The sequence below is a fragment of the Triplophysa dalaica genome, chromosome 1 (assembly GCF_015846415.1).
Source record: "Triplophysa dalaica isolate WHDGS20190420 chromosome 1, ASM1584641v1, whole genome shotgun sequence".
Classification (NCBI taxonomy): domain Eukaryota; kingdom Metazoa; phylum Chordata; class Actinopteri; order Cypriniformes; family Nemacheilidae; genus Triplophysa; species Triplophysa dalaica.
In genome coordinates this window covers 25,763,699-25,785,561 of record NC_079542.1, presented here as the reverse complement: position 1 = coordinate 25,785,561, position 21,863 = coordinate 25,763,699, and the positions used below count along the sequence as shown (strand labels likewise).

At 39.7% G+C, this 21,863-nt stretch overlaps 3 protein-coding genes and 1 long non-coding RNA gene across 8 annotated transcripts; 3 read left to right on the top strand and 1 right to left on the bottom strand.

Annotated features, from left to right (window-relative positions):
• The first annotated feature begins 630 nt into the window (after positions 1-630).
• Positions 631-6,225, top strand: tmem88b (transmembrane protein 88 b). Its single transcript, XM_056750519.1, has 3 exons — positions 631-928; positions 3,253-3,630; positions 5,414-6,225. The coding sequence occupies exons 2-3, from the start codon at positions 3,259-3,261 to the stop codon at positions 5,687-5,689; spliced, it is 648 nt and encodes a 215-aa protein (XP_056606497.1). The 5' UTR covers positions 631-928; positions 3,253-3,258; the 3' UTR covers positions 5,690-6,225.
• On the bottom strand, positions 3,501-7,664 carry LOC130424675 (uncharacterized). Of its 2 annotated transcripts, none has more exons than XR_008906966.1 (3): positions 7,582-7,664; positions 5,458-5,657; positions 3,501-3,637 (listed from the first exon to the last, which is right to left on the bottom strand). It is a non-coding gene; the product is annotated as an uncharacterized LOC130424675 (long non-coding RNA). The 2 variants fall into 2 exon arrangements; XR_008906967.1 differs by having other exon boundaries at positions 7,567-7,649.
• Positions 7,665-9,825: 2,161 nt separating this feature from the next.
• On the top strand, positions 9,826-11,856 carry LOC130417277 (uncharacterized). Its single transcript, XM_056742720.1, has 3 exons — positions 9,826-9,832; positions 10,169-10,338; positions 10,476-11,856. The coding sequence occupies exons 1-3, from the start codon at positions 9,826-9,828 to the stop codon at positions 11,139-11,141; spliced, it is 843 nt and encodes a 280-aa protein (XP_056598698.1). The 3' UTR covers positions 11,142-11,856.
• A 1,014-nt stretch (positions 11,857-12,870) lies between these two features.
• LOC130426276 (uncharacterized) lies at positions 12,871-21,711 on the top strand. Of its 4 annotated transcripts, XM_056752963.1 has the most exons (5): positions 12,871-13,035; positions 13,380-14,379; positions 17,541-18,639; positions 18,799-18,962; positions 19,299-21,711. In XM_056752963.1, the coding sequence occupies exon 5, from the start codon at positions 19,353-19,355 to the stop codon at positions 20,409-20,411; it is 1,059 nt and encodes a 352-aa protein (XP_056608941.1). In that variant the 5' UTR covers positions 12,871-13,035; positions 13,380-14,379; positions 17,541-18,639; positions 18,799-18,962; positions 19,299-19,352; the 3' UTR covers positions 20,412-21,711. The 4 variants fall into 4 exon arrangements, 3 of the variants coding, with proteins under 3 accessions (XP_056608941.1, XP_056608959.1, XP_056608950.1); XM_056752981.1 differs by lacking the exons at positions 12,871-13,035; positions 13,380-14,379 and adding exons at positions 16,603-16,716; positions 16,819-17,456 and having other exon boundaries at positions 17,541-18,962; XR_008907167.1 differs by lacking the exons at positions 17,541-18,639; positions 18,799-18,962; positions 19,299-21,711 and adding an exon at positions 14,463-15,010.
• The last annotated feature ends 152 nt before the right edge of the window (positions 21,712-21,863 follow it).

Sequence of the window (21,863 nt, the reverse complement as noted above, 5' to 3'; positions counted from 1 at the left end):
GCTGGACTACAAACAATGTTTCAAAAAATGACTGACCAGTGCAAAGATAAAAAATAAACAAATACAAGCATTGTGGAAACACGCCATCTAAATGACATTAATTGCTTGCCTATGATCTGTATCACACATGGAATCTTATCAGATAAACAATCCATAATTTGTTTTGCCCATGTGCAACCACTCCCACTGTAGTTTTACATACTTTTATGTAATCCAATACATTTTAATATGGGAGAAACAATTACATATCTACGCAGTTCTATCTTAGCCTTAGCTTTGGCAATGTATGGAGTATGGATCAAATTGTTATTAAATATCAATGGTCTATTTCGAGGATATAGACAATATTAACCAAACCAACACAAGATGACAAAAATACAAACAGTTGTAATCGGCACTCCAGTCAGTGTTGTTGATGTTAAAGGAAGGGATGATGTGGTGGTTTCATATTCTCTACATCTATCACTAATAATTAAAGTCTTCACCTAAGCTCTTTAAATAAACACTCCTTCCCCCGCACAAAAAGGAAAGAAAGGGAGTGATAGAATACGAGGCAATAGGGGAGGGGGCACAGAGAGGCACTGCTATAACTGCCAGGCAAGATAGGCTACATTCAGGACCCAGACTCCCTCAAGCACAGAGAACGGACTCAAGGCCAGGTTATTCTTGACTTTCCGCGTCTGTGTCCATCTCCATCTAGCACATGTAATGTAGCAAAACTCTCTAAACTCACATGAGAAATGAGGATCAGACTAGCACTGTGGAAAAACATTTTCAGAATGTTCTAGAGAATCTTCCTCAATTTTTTTACGAAGCTTAAATCAAGCAGGAATTCAAAACACCATCCTCAAATTGGAAGAAAAGAACAGAAAGAGGTGTATGCTGTGTTAGGAAAAGAGGAGAGAACTGCTGGAATCCACGTCATCTGGTGAGTTGTGGGAGCGGAGGGCTAGTAAATGAACATTTAGTAAATGAACACCTCTCAGAGACCGCATGCAAGAGAATGTGCAGAATGTAGCCAGGAAGACTTCACATTTAGTATTACATATGTGACCCTGCCTGTGAAGACTCAAAATCTCAATTTGAAATAATGAGCGAATTCAGCCATTAATTTCACTGAGATTTCAATCTTTGACATGATTATATATAGAAAAAAATACTTAAACTGGCTTTGCAGGGTCACTTATCATCAACAATAAAAACTTTTGTTTCTTCTGTGACAAGATTAACTGTGATACTATAATGATACATGTGCATGTTTGTAAATTTAACATCTGTAGTTAAAATTCACCCAAAATCTGTCCTCATTTACTCACCCTCTCGTCATTTCAAACCTGTATGACTTTCTTTCTTCTGCAGAACACAAAAGAAGATATTTTGAAGAATGTTGTTTACTGGCCCCCATTCATTTAAATTGTTTTGTGTCCATACAATAGAAGTGAATGAGGGCCAGTGCTGTTCGGTTACCAACTGTCTTTAAAATATCTTCTGAAAAAGTATTTTCAGATTGCTATTTAAGAAGAGTAATAGGCTATTTTAAAAGCACCAAACACTCATCCTGCCTATATAAAACTTGTGTGCACACGTTCATAGTACATGATTTTATATGAGCAAGTCTTATGTAGTTTGCTACAAATGTATCTGCACAAAATTCCCAAAAGCATTGTTCCTTTATTATAAAAAAAAGACTTTTGAAAAAAAATTAAAGCAATGATTCCCAGAAAAGAGGGAACCGTCTAGTAACTTGGCATTGAGTAAGCTTGTGTTCAAGTTCCCCGCAAGTGGTGAAGTGGTTCTTATTATATTGTATATCATCCAGGTGGATGCTGCACATTGGTGGTGGTTGAGGAGATTCCCCCCTTCCATGTAAAGCGCTTTGAGTGTCCAGAAAAGAGCTATATAAATGTAACCAATTATTATTATTATTATTATTATATAGTAATCACCTGCATGACCGCTAACAAACTATGCATCAAAATACAAAGGCAGGAAGACATCTCGACTATCAGCAGACGCACAAACACGTGTGTGTCCTCTGCATCATGCATCCCGTATGGCATATTCAGGATGTACTGTAGGTCATCCTGTGTCCATTTTTAGATGATGAGTGTTAGGACATTGGGGCCGCAGATTTCTGACATGTATTTATGTATTTTTACTCCAATTCTATTGTTCTTGAGGCCTCTGGGTATTCAGCCTAACAGTGCAACATTTGTACCTCCAGATGTGGGTTCACACAACCTCTAGTCAAACTTCCGCTAAGCAGATTCTCAATGGAACTGAGGGGTATTTATGAAACAAGCAGTTGTTGATCTGAACCAGTAAATCATAACACTGTAATGTGTGTTTGACAACATTGCTTTACTGTAATGCATGAGTCTCACTGCCAGAAAAAGACAAGTTGTAACTTTACTACATGGTAGTATTTCCAAAACTTTCTTTAAAGGAATAGTTCACTCAAAAAATAAAATGTTTGGCTTTCTACAGAACACAAAAGAAGATATTTTAAGGAATGTTAGTAACCGAACAACAGCAATACCCACAAACTTGCATTGGTTTTGTGTCCATAATGTACAAGTGAATGGGTACCGCCACTGTTCGGTTACATTCTTCTGTGTTCTGTAGAAAACTGTCATACAGGTTTCGGTTTGAAATGACAAGAGGGTGAGTAAATGATGACAAAATTTCATTTTGGGGTTTTGATTTTAATAGGATTATTCCAATTTATAGTAATACAGTACAATAATAAAACATGTAAACACATTACAGTTTTAATGCTAATAGGAGCTGAACATGCTCTCCATTAGATTCACCCTTACATAAGACAGAAAGATTGTGCTACGAGATGAAAGAACAGTAAGAAACGGTTACCTTTGAGTCCTCTCACTCGTCATCACTTGATCTTATCACCCATGTTATACCAAACACACTGAACTATCAATTGGTTATCGCCACACAGTTCAAATTAGCTTTTAGATAAGAATCATTCTCTGATAAAAGACCTAATTAAAAGATCATACACATCTAGTTTCCTCTTGATAAGTGATTTGCCCTCACACTGACCTTCCTTCTCTGAAGTTGGTACACATTCCCTACAACGAAGGGAACAGAGCTTTTAAATTTCAGCTTACAGAGATGCTAAAGGTTTTTAAAGAACTAATTATTTACAAGTGACAAGTTTTTGGACAAGTACATCTAAATCATGCCTTAAACTGTCAAAGTCTGTCATTCGCTATTCCTCTTTATCTTCAGATCAGCATGAGCTTAAACAGCACACTGGAGAAGGGGGCTCATCACCAGGTCCTTGATCTCTCGGAGGAGCTTCCAAACAACAGCCACCACCACACCCTCCAGCACACACACTCTGACTTGTCCAATGGGCCAGCTAGAACCCCAACTAATGGCCCTGGGGTGGTTGTGCCACCACCTTACTCTGCAGGAGAGGCCAGAGGAGGCAATCCTCCGCTTGAGCTGCGGGGCTCTCTTGACTGCTGGGCATGTTCGGTGTTAGTGACGGCACAGAACCTGGTGATCGCGACCATTAATGCCTGCCTGGCTGGGTTGGTTTTTGGTATGATCCTTACGCCTGCTATTGTCATGGTGGTGTTCGGCTTTCTCTGCCATTCAACGGTAAGACCTGGAAGATGTGAAGAGAGGCTCTGATATTTCACTGTATCAAAGCCTTGTCTTAAAGGGTCATTATCTCCTGGTTGTAGGTTATAACTTCTTTAAAGTTATCGTTTAATACAAAAGAATAAAACAATTGGTATTTATTTATAAACCTAAATTTTACAATATGCAAAAAGCCTGTGTTGAAAGAGAATTATGCTCGTTTTAAGATCCTTTTTTTAAATATGAATAATAATATCATGAAATACTTTATGTCTAAAGTCCATTCTTTTTAAGTATGACTTGGGATACTCAGACAAACAAGCAGAAAACAGATCTGTGAAAGAATCATAAAAGTGACTCCTGAGGATTTGGGGAGTTTGGTCTTTGATCTACCATGTAATCTTATGATCTCGAGCATTCCTCAGTCATTTGAGTGAAGGAGTATTAGCAGGGCAGGTCAGGGTGGGGGGATGAGATTAGATGAGCCTTTAAGTACAGGACTGGATTGATAAAGTTTAAAAGCCTTGTTATCATTCGTAAAGTGACCGCCCAAAACATTCTTGCACACTTGTCACCAAAAGGAAAGATCTACACTTATTCAAGTCTGTTCCATAACCATGAAGCAACATCTGCAATTTCGATAAAGATCATACAAAATATAGAATCTCTGTATGTGTCACTGGTGAATATAGTACGGTGGTCAGTGTGTATACATAAGAGCTGGATTCTTCCACCTCTCCAATTACTAGACCCTCAAGGCCCAAGATCAATGGCCACTAATTAGTCTCCATGTGACACCAGATACGTTGGGAGAACTAAATCCTTATAACTCAGGACTTGAAATCCCATGGTGGTCTGTCTTATATTACTTTCGTGAAGTAAATGGCTCATCATTTTGAATAAATCTAAAAAATTAGCCCATGTTGTATTTAGATCAAAAAGGATAAATGCATCATCATAAATTGCATTTATGAGTCTGACCTCCTTAAATTTTAGTCATCAACCCAAAACCAGAAATTAAATACTGCTGTAATTCAGCATCATCATTAATATCAGTATACAGTCATATAGAAGGACAATGATAAAAAACAATTCCTTATTGTTATGATTTTTACAAGCATCCCAAAAGCAGAAACCTGTCAGAATGAGAAAGTGCACCTTTGGGCTATCTATTGGGCTATTTATCAATTTGCTCCTCCTTCTCTGTAGTTACACCCTGTTGTTCCGACTCAACTCTATCTCACAGTGTGATATATGGAGAAATTCTGGGGTCATGGTTTTTCCTTCAAGCTCTTTCCTTTTGAGATACACTTTCACTTAACTTTTTTATACAAAATATGATTTTAATTTCTATTTTATCTCTGAGCATCAGCATGTTCAATTAAGAAATGTATCAGCTTAAATTGCATAGTTTTAGAACTATGTTTTTTTTTTAGTCCAATGGATTTTTCCTTCCATCACAAAATTCTGTCTGCTATTGGGAGACATTCTTGTCTAGTGTATCTGTTTTTTGTCTGTCCACACGTCAGAGAGACATTCCTCCGAAGATATTTCATTTCTCCTGCACCCTCTTCAACAATCCCTACATACATTCCACCACTCGTCTTTAACACGCCCCACAGGTCTTCACACAGCATCTTAGAAACGATACCACACAAATCCTGCCAATCCAATGTATGATGAAATTCATCACAATCTCAATAACAATGACTTGAATTATGTGACAACAAATGGAGGAACCTATGTAGAATATGTTCAGAGGATCATTATGATGTTTATAATAATAATGCTGTTCTTTTAGGTGCGCCCACATGGTACAACCTCGTTCTGCTCAGACCTGCTTACCGATGGTGGTTGTGTGGCGTTGCTGGTAGTTGGTTTCTTGCTGGTGACTCCACTCCTGGTTCTGGCTTTGGCTGCGTACTGCCGGCTTGCACGTCACCTTCAGCTGGGCCTGTGTTTTATCCCTTACAGCCGTGCCGTCTACAAGAACCTTCCTGCTACCCAGCACCGTGGTCTAGGAGGGGGTTGCTGTGGACAGAGAGCTGGGAAAGGAGGGGGAAAGGTGTGGGTGTAGAACGAGATTACATTAATGCAGTATTAGAAAGAAATATTAATGTGCAAGAATACACTATGTAATGCAGACCTAAATATGGGCACATAAAATGTAGAAATATTTTTACATGTATAGAGAGAAGGGGATTTAAAAATGATCAACCTGATGTATAACAAGCAACACTTTTTATGTCACCGAAAACATACTTATCAAGCTGTTTTATTAATTTGTCTAAAATTGTTATACACAGGTTGTATGTAATTTTTCTAAATACGTGTATTACATTAAACAAAGTGTTGTGGGTACTAGGTGTCATTAAGTCATGTTGTCTGGGGTTGCAACTTTGTTTGAATACTACAAGTAGCCTAGAACACCACCAAACTGAATTGTATTATAAAAACCCTGAGATGGCTTTCCTTCAACATACCCTACACCAGTACACTAAAATCAGCTACATTTGAATATAACATTTTTAATATGTACATATTTTATTACAAATACAATATGTTTCTTCATAAAAACATTATATTTATATTCTTATAATCAATGGTTTCAAAAACTGCATGCAATAATAATAAACTGTAATATTCACGTATTTACCAAATAAACAAAATCATATTCGCTTCTGTCTCCATTGCACAAATAGTAAAACTTCATAACATCTACAAACTTTTATCCTCTCAAAATAATTATTTCAAAATGCAGGTTGCCTATGTTACAATTAATGTAGCACAAAGCAAATAGGGGAGAGCGCGAAAGCAGTCCCCCACTACCAGAAATCGCGCAGTAAGAGAGGTGCAACGCTCTGTGTAGAGTGTAGACAGTTGCGGCCCCTCATTGGCCGAGAGTCTACAATCGCCGTAGACTCTACGCCAATCAGAAGGCCGGACTGTTTACAGTTTTGAACGTAGACTGCGGACGGCCAATCAGGTGCGCTTCAAAGCACCCGTGTGAATGTGTAATAGCGACGGAGAGGCGCTTTACTATAGCACAGAGTTTGTATTAATATTACACGGAAACCTTGTCAAAATTTACACGATATTAAAAAGTAGACAAATAACTTGCATTTGTTTTAGTGACGAATTACAAGCTTAAGACAGTTCTTCCATATGTTGTCCGTTTGAAAAGTGTTAGCCGCTTGAAATTTCAATTGACCTTATTATGATAATTAACCATGTTTTTTGTGGTAAAAGTGCAGTAACCATTTGGGTTTTGGTGTATTGATTGCCACTGGCTTTATTTCTGTAACAAAACCATGGTTATTTTGTGGTTACCAAAATTCTATTACATTTAAGACGTTTACACTCATCTTAAGAAATAAATGTGTGATGAAGTGGAAAAGATTATTGAACACTCTAAAACAAATGTGTCACATAAACCTTTGTTTGTGGACATGTTTAACTTCATCATGATCTCATGTATTTGTCATGCTAAGAAAACTCATAAACGCATCAGAGGCGCATTTACCTTGGCCAGCTTAATCTGACCTTTGGCAAATTCAACGGTCAAAGCTTTAAATGGCTGGTGGAGAATGATGTTGGTAGGGCTTGTCAAGGTACCATAAACATGTCTTACGATACTAAACCATTTAAAGTATCTCAATACGAAGTCGTATCACAATGATGTGTCATATAATTCAAATTTATACAAAAAAGACAGATTTTGACTTAATATGTTGTATTTACTATAGTAAACTGTATTTTTCACTTAGGAACTCAGTTGGACAAATTTAATTGATACAGCAGTCTTTATAAAGGGAAATATTAGGCTTACTTTGAATCCAGAACTAAAACGGCCAGTAGGTTGGACAATTTTTAATTGAGTAAATGAATCATTTAACTAACTTGTTCAAATCGCCAATTTGAATCATTAACTCATCCGAGACATTCAAAACACACATTTTGTAGATTTACTTGTTGTCGGTTCCACAGGAAAGTTTGATTGTTGCTGATTGTCCTCCATGCTCTCTACATTGACGCAGCGGACATGAGCACGCTGATGACGTATGATGTCTGCGTGAAAAGGGTGCACAGTGGTATGCAAAATACGTTGGCCGAAAATGTACACATGACCATTCACAGCGTTTGGCCAGAACGTTTTGAGGCAAACGTTTTTGGTCCTGTTTAAATTCATGATCTCATGTATTAGTCGTGTTAAGAGAAACCTCCTGTTTCTTACAGGTGTGTTTAACATGGATCCATTGTTGCCCACCCTGAACGTTTTAGACACAATTAAGTGTGCCACAACATAGGCAAACAAGCCTGTTTTTTCAACGGCAGTTGAAAAGCAGTTGTTTCAACGGTCATTCAAAGTCTACGGTGACCGTAGACATTTAGAATATTTCATTGGTCGAGAGTCTACAGTGTCCGTAGACTCTTTCCGTAGACTACAAATCGCGAATGCCGGCATCGACCGTAGACCACCAATCAGGGCACGGAGAAGATGCGCTGGTCCGATCGGAGACTCTGACTGTAGACTACCAATCACAGGCCTGAGATCCCTCAAGACATGTTGCCAAAGATGAGCGCTACCATCTTATTTATAGCTTTATTTTAATATTATTTATAACTTTATGGTTAAGCATCTTTGATGGGCATAACAATAAGAAGATTCCATGCAAAAGTATGAAAAAGGTAAGTTAACATCTTTTCATTTTCCACTTAGCGTCACATTTTGACTGATGTTCCATACTGTACATTTAATATGCGTTTCTCAAATGAAAATGTAAGTTATTCCAAATACTATCACTTTTTGTAGTCCTCCTTCTACAACTAGTAGTACTTATAAATAAATAATTTAAAGGTCAGGTTTTTACGTTCAGTAACCAATCCTAACCTGTTGCCAACTTTAACACGCTTTAATGAATCATAACATTACTTAGGTAGTGCAGGAATATTTAAGTTAAAGACGATTTAAATAGTATGAATCGTGCTTACATGTGAAACTATGTGAAATTACTTTCAAGGGACTTTCAGTCTTCTACAAATGACAAAGAAGATATTTTGAAGAATGTTGTTAACAGCACTCACTTGCATTGCTTTTGTGTCCATACAATAGATCACAGTGATTATACCTGTAATTATCTTTGCATATGAATATTACTACTGATTACTAGTGATGTTTGTAAGGCTTTACTATGGCTGAAAGGGAACACATTGTTAATTGGCTGGTGACAATACAAATCTTAGTGTTATGTGTTATTATTATTATCAGTGCATTATTGTCATCTTAAAAATTTTGTTTTTATTTCAGTGCACCTTGATATGGCGAGGCAAGTCACCCGTCTTCAAAACCCCACTGCTCCAGAGGGTTGTCAGCAGGCCTTATTGGTGGCGACAAATGAGGACCTGTGACTGCAGAAACAGGAGAATGAGTTTTCCTCTTCCCCCTCATCAGCTGCTCAATGATTCCACTGCACTGGCCCATGCTGAAAGAGCACTACATACTGAAGGGATAAGAGCACCATCAAGACAGCAGTGTCTGGGGAAGATGGTGCTACCCTTTGGCCAGTATCTCAACGCACCATTTCACTGGCTTGTGTCAAATGATGTGGGCTACATGAATTAGCATGTGTCTTCTATTTAAGGTTTAACGGAAATCATAATTTTCAATAGTAGTCGATAGCAAAAACTCTCTCAGTCTATTGACAGAAGTATATGGTTTTATCGCTGTGTTGGCTACTATCTTTTAAATAATTTTAACTAAGTAGTATATTAATCATGTACTGCTTACACATGTATACTATCTCAAGAATATCTCATTGAATATTTATTTTGATTTTTTACAGAAGCAATAGACGTTGTATGGGAAAGCCGGCAACGACACCTTGAGTGCATTCAGGATCCTTCAAATGAGTTTGTGAACCCAACGTTTTTTAGAACCTTACCAGTTATTAAATGTACTGATCTCTCTTGGATAACCACTACTCCTGTTCTAATCATTACTGGACTACTCATTACCCTGCTTCTGGTCAGATTATCTGCTTTGCCTTTCATATATACTCATGCTTTCCAGCTCAATAGTTCTTTATCTGTGCCTGCTGAACTGCATCATACTCACCTGACATACTCGCCTGCTTTGCCATCCGTCAATTTTTTTGGTAGTGTAGTTCCTTTATATCCTTCTGCAAATAAACACTGCTTTGAGTCATCCTTAACATGTATGGTCATGTCATGATTTTAATGCTATTTTCTGTCGTTTCAAGGTCCCCACTGAGCTGCACGTCCATATCAAGTTAACCTGATTAAAGGAATCGCTTGGTGGAACTCAGACCGCAGTTCTGATGCTGTGTTTGGTGGCAAAGGCAGAAATCTCAGATCCTACTCTGCTTCTCTGATCGAGCGTCTCAACACCTGCTGCCAGTAGCTGTTTGGAGAAACTGTGGAGAAGAATTTCCGTACCCCTGCTGCTGTGTCATCAAATGAGCTGCTTAGTTTGGAGTACCTCTTCAGCCAAAGCACAGGTGAATCTGTTGCCTTCTCCCTCAGTGACCTCTCAAAGGACGGCCCAGTCCAGAGGAGGAAGTGGTTCAGCCTGACGAGCCTGACCCCAATGAGGATGACGAAGCCTACCAGAGCGACCCAGAGGCAGACCGGGACCGGGTGACTACTGACCCGGCCCACATAAACCTTACCACGGAGGAAACCACCACTGCTTACCCTCCGGCCTTTGTGAGTCATTTTCTATTCACCTGAATGCATCACTAGCATTTTTACAATCTTTTTAGTCTGAGTATAAACTGACTTTTTACAAAGCCAATTGATGCAAAAAATGTATCTTAACATGGGTTTGTTCTATATTTCAACAGGAGGATGCCTGTAGCCCCAACCCGCTGCCTGGATTCCAGCAGCCGGAAAACTTCTGTTCTCTGCTTGTGGAGATTGGCAAGACTGAGAATAAGCTGAGCCTGATGACAGGGCAAAGGAACAGGCTCGTCGCCGCATGGCACGCTGTAATGGAACATGACAAGCAACCACAGAAGTTTCATCATCTGTACAGAACACAATGGGGTAACACGTTGTATTGCCACACAAAGAGGGACGATCATGCTGATGCTGCTGTGATTCAGCGGGTCAAGATGGCCAAACGCTACGCACCGGCTCAGCAGGACATCAGCACTCAGCAAAACCGACTAATGTACACACTGGTCAAACTTCTTTGGCTGGGCTTACCTCAAAGATCCAAAGCAAGCCCAGAAAAAACACCCATTCTGAAAGCCTATGAGAGAATTCAGCACCGCATATTGTTATTGGATCCAGTGCTGAGTAAAGTGGGTATTCCTCTACCAAAAATTAACATCAAGACGGTAAGGGATTTCATCCGTCGTCAAGAGAGGCTCATCAACCTGCAGTCAACAAAACCGCCATCAGCCACAATATCAAAGACTTCGTCTGTCTCCTCAAAAGACTTACCTCCAGGAACACATCAACCATTGGTTCTCCCTCCACCTGTCTATCAACAAATTGTGTATTAACACGTTCCCAGCAAAGCAGGCACCAAGGTCTTAAAAGAACGATCAGACATGGTAATGTCAGCTCCTAAAAACCTCGTCCCGGGTAATGCCAGCTATGTCTATCGTCTTCAGACCTCAACCAAGAATCACTTCATCCACTGCTCCTACACAAGTGATTCCGGCTACGTCCACCAGCACCACACCCTTGACAGTGTCTTCTGGCCCCACTGACACACCACAGAGTATTGACACCCCCTCAGCCTGGTCCAGAGCTACAGTGTACAAAAGAAAAAGCACAGACAGTCCTACTCAAGTTGGAAACAAACCATCACGTGTACATAACTTGCCTGTTTGTACGCTTTGCCAACAACCCACTCAGGGACACGAAAAATATTTTAAAAAAAATTGTCCCGTGAAAATGATGTCGACCTCCAAAGGATTGGACAACAGAGTGTTCACCAGCTATGAACACTGTTCCACAGTTGTAGACTCACAAAAGTGAGGTTTGGTTTTCTGTTGTGAGATAAGAACACCGTTTTTATTTCATGTAACTGCAGTTTATACTGACTATTGTTCATTTTATAAAGTTTATATGTGTGTCTGCTGGTTCTTTTTAAAAAGGAACAATATATTGGATATTGTATATATTGCCTTTAATATATATTTTCTATATCACGTATCTATTTTATACTTGATGTATCTGTGATGCTTGTCTTGAATATGGCATTTTATTTCATTCCAGTTATATTTTATTTAACGTACCTAATATTTCATATTATATTATATTTCATGTTATATGTAACCCAACATTGTTAGCATTGTTATATATATTTCATGTAAGTTTAATTTAAAAAAACATGTATACTTCAACAGGACTGAATAATACAGCACTCTAGGTTGTTTCTTTCTGAAAACTGTTTTTTTACTTATTGTATATCCAATATCCTTATTTAATATTTCTTATTCTAAGTAACTAAATAAAGTAATATTTTTTGTTAACAATAATGTGTCTGATTATTTACATGCGTGTTATTTACATATAAACAACATGTAAGAAGAAAAAACCAATATTAGGGACGAAATGACATTGTCTTTCTCTTAATAATGATTTACATTGAATAGCATATGAATATAATGAGATTGAATTGAAGAATGGACATAAATATTCAAATGATAAATAGACAGTTTATTGATGTAGAAAAATCGAGTGCATGTATCAGTATACACAGAAATGTTTCAAATTAATTCATAGATTGTTGCAGAAAAAGATGTAAAGAAAAGGCCACATTGACACAGAGTTACACATATAACTGAGGCAATAAATCAGACATTTCGTAGGGCAACAGTTTACAATAAGGCAAGCCAAAACATAAAACAGCATGACTCTTAAATTATAAAAATATATAAGCACTAGAACATCATTTGCATGGCCCAATAGTTTTCATTTACTTTAATTACATTAAAGGACATGAAACTTAATACTGTGCTTGATGATGTTGAAGTAGCTCGGAATGACTGGGAGTGACCTTACCATTTGGAAACAAAGAAAAACAATAATAGTAATAACACTCGACAATTTGTAGACAGCCGACCATGCTCACTGTAGACTGTAGACTTTCGCGGCCTCTCATTGGCCGAGAGTCTACAGTGTCTAGAGTCGTCGTAGACTCTTGACCAATCATACGGCCGAACCGTCTACAGTTCGGCCGTAGACTTCTGACGGCCAATCAGGTGCGCTTCAAAGCGACAGTGATAATGAGCGACAGAGACGGAGATGCGCTTTATTAGAGCATCGAGTTCGTATTAACATTGAACATCTTGTCAATACTATTTTTGTTAATTCGCGACTTGGGGACATAACGCTAGCCTGCTTTGCTACAGTTTCGGTGACGAACTCTCATTCACAGCGTTCGGGGTAAGAGTGATTTATTATAATATTTACACGAAATTAAAAGTAGACACATAACTTGCATTTGTTTTAATGACGAATAAATCTTAAGACAATTCTTCCATATGTTGTTCATGTCAAACTGTAAACCATGGGTATTGTTTTAAGGCTTACCTAAGATCAACATTCCATTCCATTTAGGAAGTAAAGACCTTTAAAACATTAGTAAGTGTGATAAAGGGGAAAAGATTATTGAACACACTAAAACAAATGTATTTAATAATAAGATAAACCTTTGTTTGTGGACATGTTTAACTTCATCATGACCTCATCTATTAGTCGTGCTAAGAGAAACCCCCTGTTTCTTACAGGTGTGTTTAACATGGATCCATTGCTGCCCACCCTGAACGTTTTAGACACAAGTGTGCCTCAACATAGGCAAACATGCCTTCTTAAAGCTTCAGAGGAGGCCAAGTCACTGGAATCTCGCAACACATGCTATGACAGGAGCACAGTGCCAAAATAGTCTCACTCCAACATAAAACAAGGGATCCTGTTTGATTCCGCCTGTTTGATTCCGGAACCATGACACTCATGCTATGACAGGAGCACAGTGCCTGATAAAAAGCCTCGTCATGAAGGTCATATCTTGGCACTAAAGCTGATTATGTATTTCCACCCTATGTTTACACTGCCTGTCATTGTGCTTGTCATTAACATCTTTGCAAATTGCACGTCTTCAGCTATAAAGAGATGTCAGCCCATCACCTCGACTCCATCAGAGGCGCGGTACCTTGGCCAGCTTAATCTGACCTTTGGCAAATACAACGGTCAAAGCTTTAAAAGGCTGGTGGAGAATGATGTTGGGTACATTAAGTAGGACAGTCTGTTACTTGCAGTAAAGAAAACCAACACATTCAAGATTTGTTTACGAACGTCGTCCTTTGAAAAAAATAATTGTATTTCTTCACTGTCTGTAATGATCTGTAATAATAATCATCATTTTGTGAAATTTTAGTATCCTTGATCTCCACGTAAAACAAAGCCGCCATCCTGGCAAAAAAGCTGGGTTAAGGATCTTCTCCTTAGGTATGTGCAGCTGTTTCCACAGGTCTCCTGCCACTTTGAGATAAACGTCGACGGGGCCATTACTTGCAGGGCCGCTATAGATCGTTCACGTATTTGGAGATGTGGTAGTGGTTCAGCCTGCACAAGAGCCTTCAAGCTGTATCACAAGCTGGGACCGCCCAAGAGAGGAAAATGGCACTGGAGGCAAATGGCACTCTGTGCGGCGGTGGCTGGTGATGAAGGAGGAGGACATCATCATCAAGTCACTGAAGAACTTCAGGCAGTTACATTCTCCACAAAGAGGTAAGTTTAAGATGCCTTTACTAAAAATCACGGTGCAACAAATAATATAAACTTCAACGCTGAAATTCACCTGTTCTTTGCAGAATCCCGGCCCCTCCTGAAGCAGCTGCCAGGTCATCAGGGTCCAATGGTGATAGTGTTGGTGCGGATGATGCTCTGCTGTTGGAAAATCTTGCCTCTTTTGAAGGAGAAGGGATTCCGATTTTTTATGTTTTGAATTATAAATGTTATCATAGCAACTGTTAAAGGGATAATTCAACCAAAAATGAAAATGATGTCATCATTTGTTCACCATCTTGTCATTCAAACTTACATAACTATCTTTCGTATGCAAGACACAAAGAAGATATTTTGAAGATTGTTAGTAACCGAACAACAGTGATACCAATTGACTTGCATTGGTTTTGTGTCCATTCAATAAAAGTAAATAGGTAAAACATCTCCTTTTGTGTTTGGCAGAAGAAATAAAGTCATACAGGTTTGAAATGACAAAAGGGCGAGTAAGACTCACTGCTCAGACTCTCCTTTGCACTTTTAATGTAAAGTTAATAATTTTGATAATAGAGGACTTTATGTGGTCTCTTTTTCTAAATGTTGGAATGTCTCAAATATGTATTATTTATTAAACAATGTGTACAACTTAAATTTTTTCTTATCTTTAATTTCATACATCCCTCATTATCAAAATTCATGATCAATTCAAAGACAATGATTGACAATGATACATTTACAAATTGTTCACTTCTATGGCAACTATAATTGAATAACTGACATTGAATTCTTAAAAATTGAGCTGGAAGTACACTCTTTACTGTTCAGAACTGTTTCATTTGCATTTTTTAACTAAAAAGCATGATAAATCATACAAACTATACACTTTTATAATAAGATCAATATCATGGAGCTACTGTTTCAGAAACAGTACGTCGTTCAAAGGACAAAAGGGTTCCGTGAATGATAGCGGCCATTATCGGTGGTGTTGATAATTGCAATCTACGTCTCACAAGTGAACAACAGTCTGAAGTTACAGACACAGGACAGAGATGTCGTCGTCTGAGACAGCAGAGAGTAACCTTTGCAAGTCAAGTGACGAGGCTTATTTTCAAAGAAAAATTAATAAATAAAGGTTACTTAATTCATCATTTACTGTTTAACATTGTGTCAGTGATTTTTTCGCTTATTATACAAAGCATTTTTTGGCACGGTAACTTGGTACGTAATTTACAGCCTATTGAAACCGCTTGCTAATGCTAAAGGCATGTAATCTAACCGCGAAAGTCTTAGCAGACGTTTTTCTCATCATCACAGAGTCAATTAGAGGACTTATCACGGGTAGTAAGAGGGAGAGGAAGAGATTGGAGAGATAGGGGTGTTGGAGATCCAGGCAGATTAGACAAATTTACCGGTCCAGCAGAAAGCTGGCAACTGCGGCGTCGCTTAGCAAACCTTTTCCTGCTTCAGTGCCCTCCATTTAGGAAAAGCCACACTGATCTTTATTCGGGTTTTATTTCGTTTTTTGTCTCGACTTCGCCTTGCTGCATCGTATTTTCTCTTTTTTGACGAAACAGATTGACGCTCTCTCGTGTAGTCCGCCATTAGCGCAAATTTCACTTCTAACATCAACAAAAGAACCGTTTCTATTTCTAATAAAAAACATGACGAGTGAATTTTGTTATTGTTCTTCCTCTTCTTCTGTTAATCATTATATGTAGTGGCGTGGCAAGCTGCCTCAAAACACAGCCGAAAAAGAACGTAGTTCCGTGCATCCTTCGTTTTACGAAGCGCGCTCAGTTTGTCCGTGTAGTGCTACTATAGAAACATGGCTGTGCAATTTGATATATTACATGCAAGGGTGTGCCCGCGGTGTATATACATAAAATGGCTCATTGTAAGATAATATAAACATTTCGCTTCATTTTGTAAGGTATTTATTCGCCACTCACAACATAGTTTTGTATTATATATTACATTTTGGTGAATAAATCCTTCAAATTCCTACACACTTTACCTTTAAAACATTAGTAAGTGTGATAAAGGGAAAAGATTATTGAACACACTAAATGTATTTTATTCATATAATAAACCTTTGTTTGTGGACATGTTTTAACTTCATCATGACCTCATGTATTAGTCGTGCTAAGAGAAATCCCCTGTTTCTTACAGGTGTGTTTAACATGGATCCAGTGTTGCCCACCCTGAACGTTTTAGACACAAGTGTGCCACAAAATAGGCAAACATGCCTTCTTAAAGCTTCAAAGGAGGCCAAGTCACTGGCATCTCGCAACACATGCTATGACAGGAGCACAATGCCGGATAAAAAGAAGCCTCGTCATGAAGGTCATATCTTGACACCAAAGCTGATCATGTTTTTCCACCCTATGTTTACACTGCCTGTCTTTGTGCTTGTCATTAACATCATTGCAAATTGCACGTCTTCAGCTATAAAGAGATGTCAGGCCATCACCTCGACTCCATCAGAGGTGCAGTACATTGGCCAGCTTAATCTGACCTTACAAATACAACAGTCAAAGCTTTAAATGGCTGGTGGAGAATGATGTTGGGTACATTAAGTAGTAAGTCTGTTACTTGCAGTAATTAAAACCAACACATTCAAGATTTGTTTCCGACCGTCATCCTTTGATGAAATTATTTGTATTTATTCACTGCGTGTAATGATCTGTGATAATTAATCATCATTTTGTGAAATTTTAGTATCCTAGATCTCCACATAAAAGAATGCCATCATCCTGACAAAAAAACCGAGCCATGGCAGCTGGGTGAAGGATCTTCTCCTTAGCTATGTGCAGCTGTTTCCACAGGTCTCCTGCCACCTCGAGATAAATGTGGACGCAGCCATTTATGGGCAGGGCCACTATAGATCGTTCACATATTTGGAGATGTGGTAGTGGTACAGCCTGCACTAGAGCCTTCAAGCTGACCCAGAAGCTGGGACCGCCCAAGAGAGGAAAATGGCACTGGAGGCAAACTGCTCTGTGCGACAGTGGCCGGTGATGAAGGATAAGGACATCATCACCAAGACACTGAAGCACTTCAGGCGGTACATTCTCGACAAAGAGGTACGTTTAAGGTGCCTTTGCTAAAAAATCACGGTGCAACAAATAATATAAACTTCAACGCTGAAATTCAACTGTGCTTCGCAGAATCCTCCCCAGGACCGGCCCCTCCTGAAGCAGCTGCCAGCTCATCAGGGTCCAAAGGTGATAGTGTTGGTGCGGATGATGCTCTGCTGTTGGAAGCTCTTGCCTCCTTTGAAGGAGAAGGTATAGCGACGTTTTTATGTTGCAAGAGAAATATCTTCTTTTGTGTTTGGAAGAAGAAAGTCATACAGGTTTGAAATGACAAGAGGGTGAGTAAAGGGCTGGTTATACTCGAAGCAGTCGCTAGTTCGGCTGGGTGCGCGCGCCAAATATGACGTCATCGCGGTGTTCGCGGAGTTCGCTTCGGTTGATTCTATTCGCCGTTAATCTATTCTCAAAGTTGGGTTGGGAGCTGGGTCTATACTACGCAAGCTATGATGACTTTCACCTTGATATTTTAGCGCGGATGTATTCCTAGCTGAATTGCACTGTGAGACAGGGGACTCTTTCAGAAGGCAATGTCCTATCAAGACAAGCATGGCAACAGAAGGTGGAAGTTCTAAAGGATGACGGGATGTGGCTTCTACCTCCCGAATTACCTGGGATCTGGAAGGGAAAGTCCTTTCAGCAGATTCGTTTTTTCACAGCTCTGTGTTTTTCTGGAGACCAGATGGAGTGTGGCGTTACAGTCTTCGCTGTCCTAGGTCTGACTGCCCACCACAGTCCAGTCAGAATACATTCCTGTACCGTTGTGGGTATTCCAAAACGGTCAAACAGATCTGCAACATCTCTGGGTGGTACACCATGTTGACTGAGGTCCTGGCATGTAAGGCATGCAGAAAGGCAGCCAAGGAGTCAGAGGAACACTCTATCAGTCGTTTTCTGTCATGGGATGCATGCATCATTGACCAGCTCAGTCCAGCTCATAGAGCTGTGTTCCCTGCTGTCTTAACATTACGGTGACTGCATATTTCCAATGTAGCTTGATGTCTAAATGATTGAAATTGAAGAAATTTGCGAGGAATACCTGCAAAGAAAAGACTTATACATCACCCCCCTTAGCCAGTACAAAAGACCCGGGAAGATCACAAGTCGGAGTTAATGGTTTTCGTTACTGATTAGGAATATATATATATATATATATATATATGACACAAACACGGTATGAGCCCTCACTTGCAATAAAGATCAAATAACCTAATAAACCATCCAGTTGTTCTTTAAACCATCATTATTGAGGTATGTGCATGAACCATTCAGTTTTTCTTTAAACCGTCGGTAAAGAAGTGTGCATGGGTGCGTGCGCGGTCTCTGCTTTCAGGGACTTTGTGCCAACAATTTCAGCAACTACCACGGAGAGAGCTGACATTATCAAGGCTGCTGAGGAAAGCCTTTCTTCTTAGTGAAGTTGAAAACATTGAGGACTATCGAGCACAGATCGTGTCCACGTTTGGCAAAGTCTTGAAATACGACTCCACCAAAAAGGTTAATTTAACAGTCTTACAGATGCTAAATGTCTGTTTGTACAGAGTTGTTTTTTCCAAACAGATAGTAGGTTAATCCAAATTTAAACATTTTTAAAACCTCCCCAAAGATATACATTGGTGTGCATCTTGGGCAAATAAATGAAGCAGGAACTGTTGTCCAAATCAGTGCAAGTTTTTTACTTATGTCTTGGAACGCATAATAGAAAATCATATTTTTTTTCAATAGTATTGACTTTCTAATAATACTATTAACACCTAACTTAACTAGTGGTCAACACTGAAAAAATTTAAAAGATGTAATGTTTGAATCTCTTTGATTTGTATTTATTATCAGATATGCAAGAAACTTTCCGGAGGCGGAAAAGGCACTGCGGAATGGTGCACCAACATGGCCAACGAGATGGGTCAGATCCTCACATCAGTCCTGACCTGTGAGGAATCGCTGCACAAATTGCGGCCAATGGCTGAAGGCCTCATGGAACGTTACAGAAAAGCTGGCGAGACACCTCCTGAACTCATGTATGTTGACCGTTGCTGTTGTCGTGTCCATGGTGTGTCTTCAGTAGAACAGCTCTTCAGTGATTGGACAGACGCAGGTATGCTGGTACGGCTTGACATCTTTCACTGGATCCATCGTTTTGACGCAGCTTTGCGGACGGATCACCACCCGAAATATGCTCTGTTCAAGTCTTCCCTATCTGCTACTGTCTTTGCATACAACAAGGATGATATGGCACAACTTGTACAGGCCATACGCGCAGGTCACCCAACCAGCTATGCTTCCCTGAGTTACAGCCAGATCATCGAAATCCATGTCAGCAAGTCAGATATGAGCCATCACGTTAGGAGGATTACAGTTGGTGTACAGGAAACATGTGCACGTGTCAACAGTGCCATTGACATCCTTAAGGGATCTGCTGGGATGGATGAGAACCAGGTTCATCTGTTCAAAGAGGCTGCAACAATCGACCACATCTGGGGGAACCAACAAAAGCACCTCGAGTGCATACAAGATCAACCGGGAAGGAACATGTACACCATCACAAAGTATGTGACCCGTACTAGTGTGCGCCTTCCACGGTACAGCACGGAGAGAGGGAGCAACAGTCTGGAAGGCTTTCACTCTTTTCTACCCAAAATGATACCTGGGCCCCACAGCGCAGCTGTCTCCTTCCAAGTGTATATCCTAGCTGGCATTGCACGCTTGAACTCTGATAGGGAGTCAGCAAGTGTCAAAGGTCAAAAAGGGAGAAAGTACAAGGTGTACGTTTCTCCTCTAGTTTATCGACTGAACCAGAGGTGTCAGGAACTGTTTGGGGAGGTGGAGGAGACCAACTTCAGACGAGCGGATTGGTCTGGAGTATCTGTTCTCTCAATCATCAGAGCCTTTCAGTGCTCATGCACATTATGCTCAGACCAGAGAGACACTTCAAGCAGAAGACGATGAACCTGACGAGGTTTCTGCTGGTGTGGCGGAAGAGGAGGATGAGGCGGAGGATGTAGGCTACAGCTCTGATAGTGAGGGTGACAGTCTTACTCCACTAAAACACAATCTGTGCCTCACCGACCAGGCAGTGGCTAGTGAGTTTGATCCCTGTGTGGAGAATGTGTGTGGTCCTAATCATCTCCCTGGGTACCAACATGTAGAGGAGCTGACCAAAGTCCTTGTTGAGATTGCCTTGGAGGACGGAAAGCTGGCAATAATTGATTCTACTAGACAGAGGGTCATCAGTGCCTGGAACAATCTTGACCTCCATGATCGTAGCATCCAGCAATTCGACAGACTTTACTCAGCACGGATCAAGGTTTATCTGTCCTCCAAAGTCATCACAGTTTTTCTGCAGCCAGCCACTGTGCTTCCAGATGAAAGACCACACACCAGCCGACCTACGGTAAAGTTTGAAATCACTCCATCCTTTGCAGGGATGCAGAAAATTAAGTTGAGACTCCGGAATGTAGTACCTGTGCCACACACTTCTCTCACTCAGCTCTTACCAGCCTCAGTTCTCACCACTCCACAAGCAGGACTCCAGCATACACACCATACAAGTCAGCTGATGGCTGTACCTCTCACAGGACCATCTGCTGTTCTCCTGCCATTGGCATCATTTCCTCCACCGTCACCAGCAAGATCGACCCTCTACAAGAGGAAACGGGCAGAGCGAAGTGTCAGTTATTCAATTATAGTTGCCATAGAAGTGAACAATTTGTAAATGTATCATTGTCAATCATTGTCTTTGAATTGATCATGAATTTTGTTAATGAGGGATGTATGAAATTAAAGATTAGACAAAATTTAAGATGTACACATTGTATAAATAATAAACATTTTAGACATTCCAATATTTAGAAAAACAGACCGCATAAGGTCCTCAATTATCACAATTATTAACTTTAAATAAGCAGAGCAGAGATGTTTGCCTCCTGTGCCATTTTCCTCTCTTGGGCGGTCCCAGCATGTGGTACAGCTTGAAGGCTCTTGTGCAGGCTGTACCACTGCCACATCTCCAAATACGTGAACGATCTAAAGCGGCCCTGCACATAAATGGCCCCGTCCAGATTTATCTTGAGGTGGCAGGAGACCTGTGGAAACAGCTGCACATACCAATACAGAAGATCCTTCACCCAGTTGTTTTTGTCAGGATGGCGGCTTTCTTTTACGTGGAGATCAAGGACACTAAAATTTCACAAAATGATGATTAATTATTACAGATCATTACAGACAGTGAATAAATACAAATAATTTTATCAAACTTCAACAAATCTTGAACGTGTTGGTTTTCACGATAAAAAAACAGTTTTCAGAAAGAAACAACCTAGAGTGCTGTATTATTCGGTCCTGTTGAATTATACATGTTTTTTTTATTAACATTACATGAAATATATATAAAAATGCTTA

Coding starts and splice junctions, on each gene's coding strand:
- tmem88b (XM_056750519.1), top strand. CDS start 3,259: ATGAGCTTAAACAGCACACTGGAGAAGGGGGCTCATCACCAGGTCCTT. Junction 3,631..5,413: donor GCTTTCTCTGCCATTCAACG/GTAAGACCTGGA, acceptor CTGTTCTTTTAG/GTGCGCCCACATGGTACAAC.
- LOC130417277 (XM_056742720.1), top strand. Junction 10,339..10,475: donor CTGCTTACCCTCCGGCCTTT/GTGAGTCATTTT, acceptor ATATTTCAACAG/GAGGATGCCTGTAGCCCCAA.
- LOC130426276 (XM_056752963.1), top strand. CDS start 19,353: ATGGCCAACGAGATGGGTCAGATCCTCACATCAGTCCTGACCTGTGAG.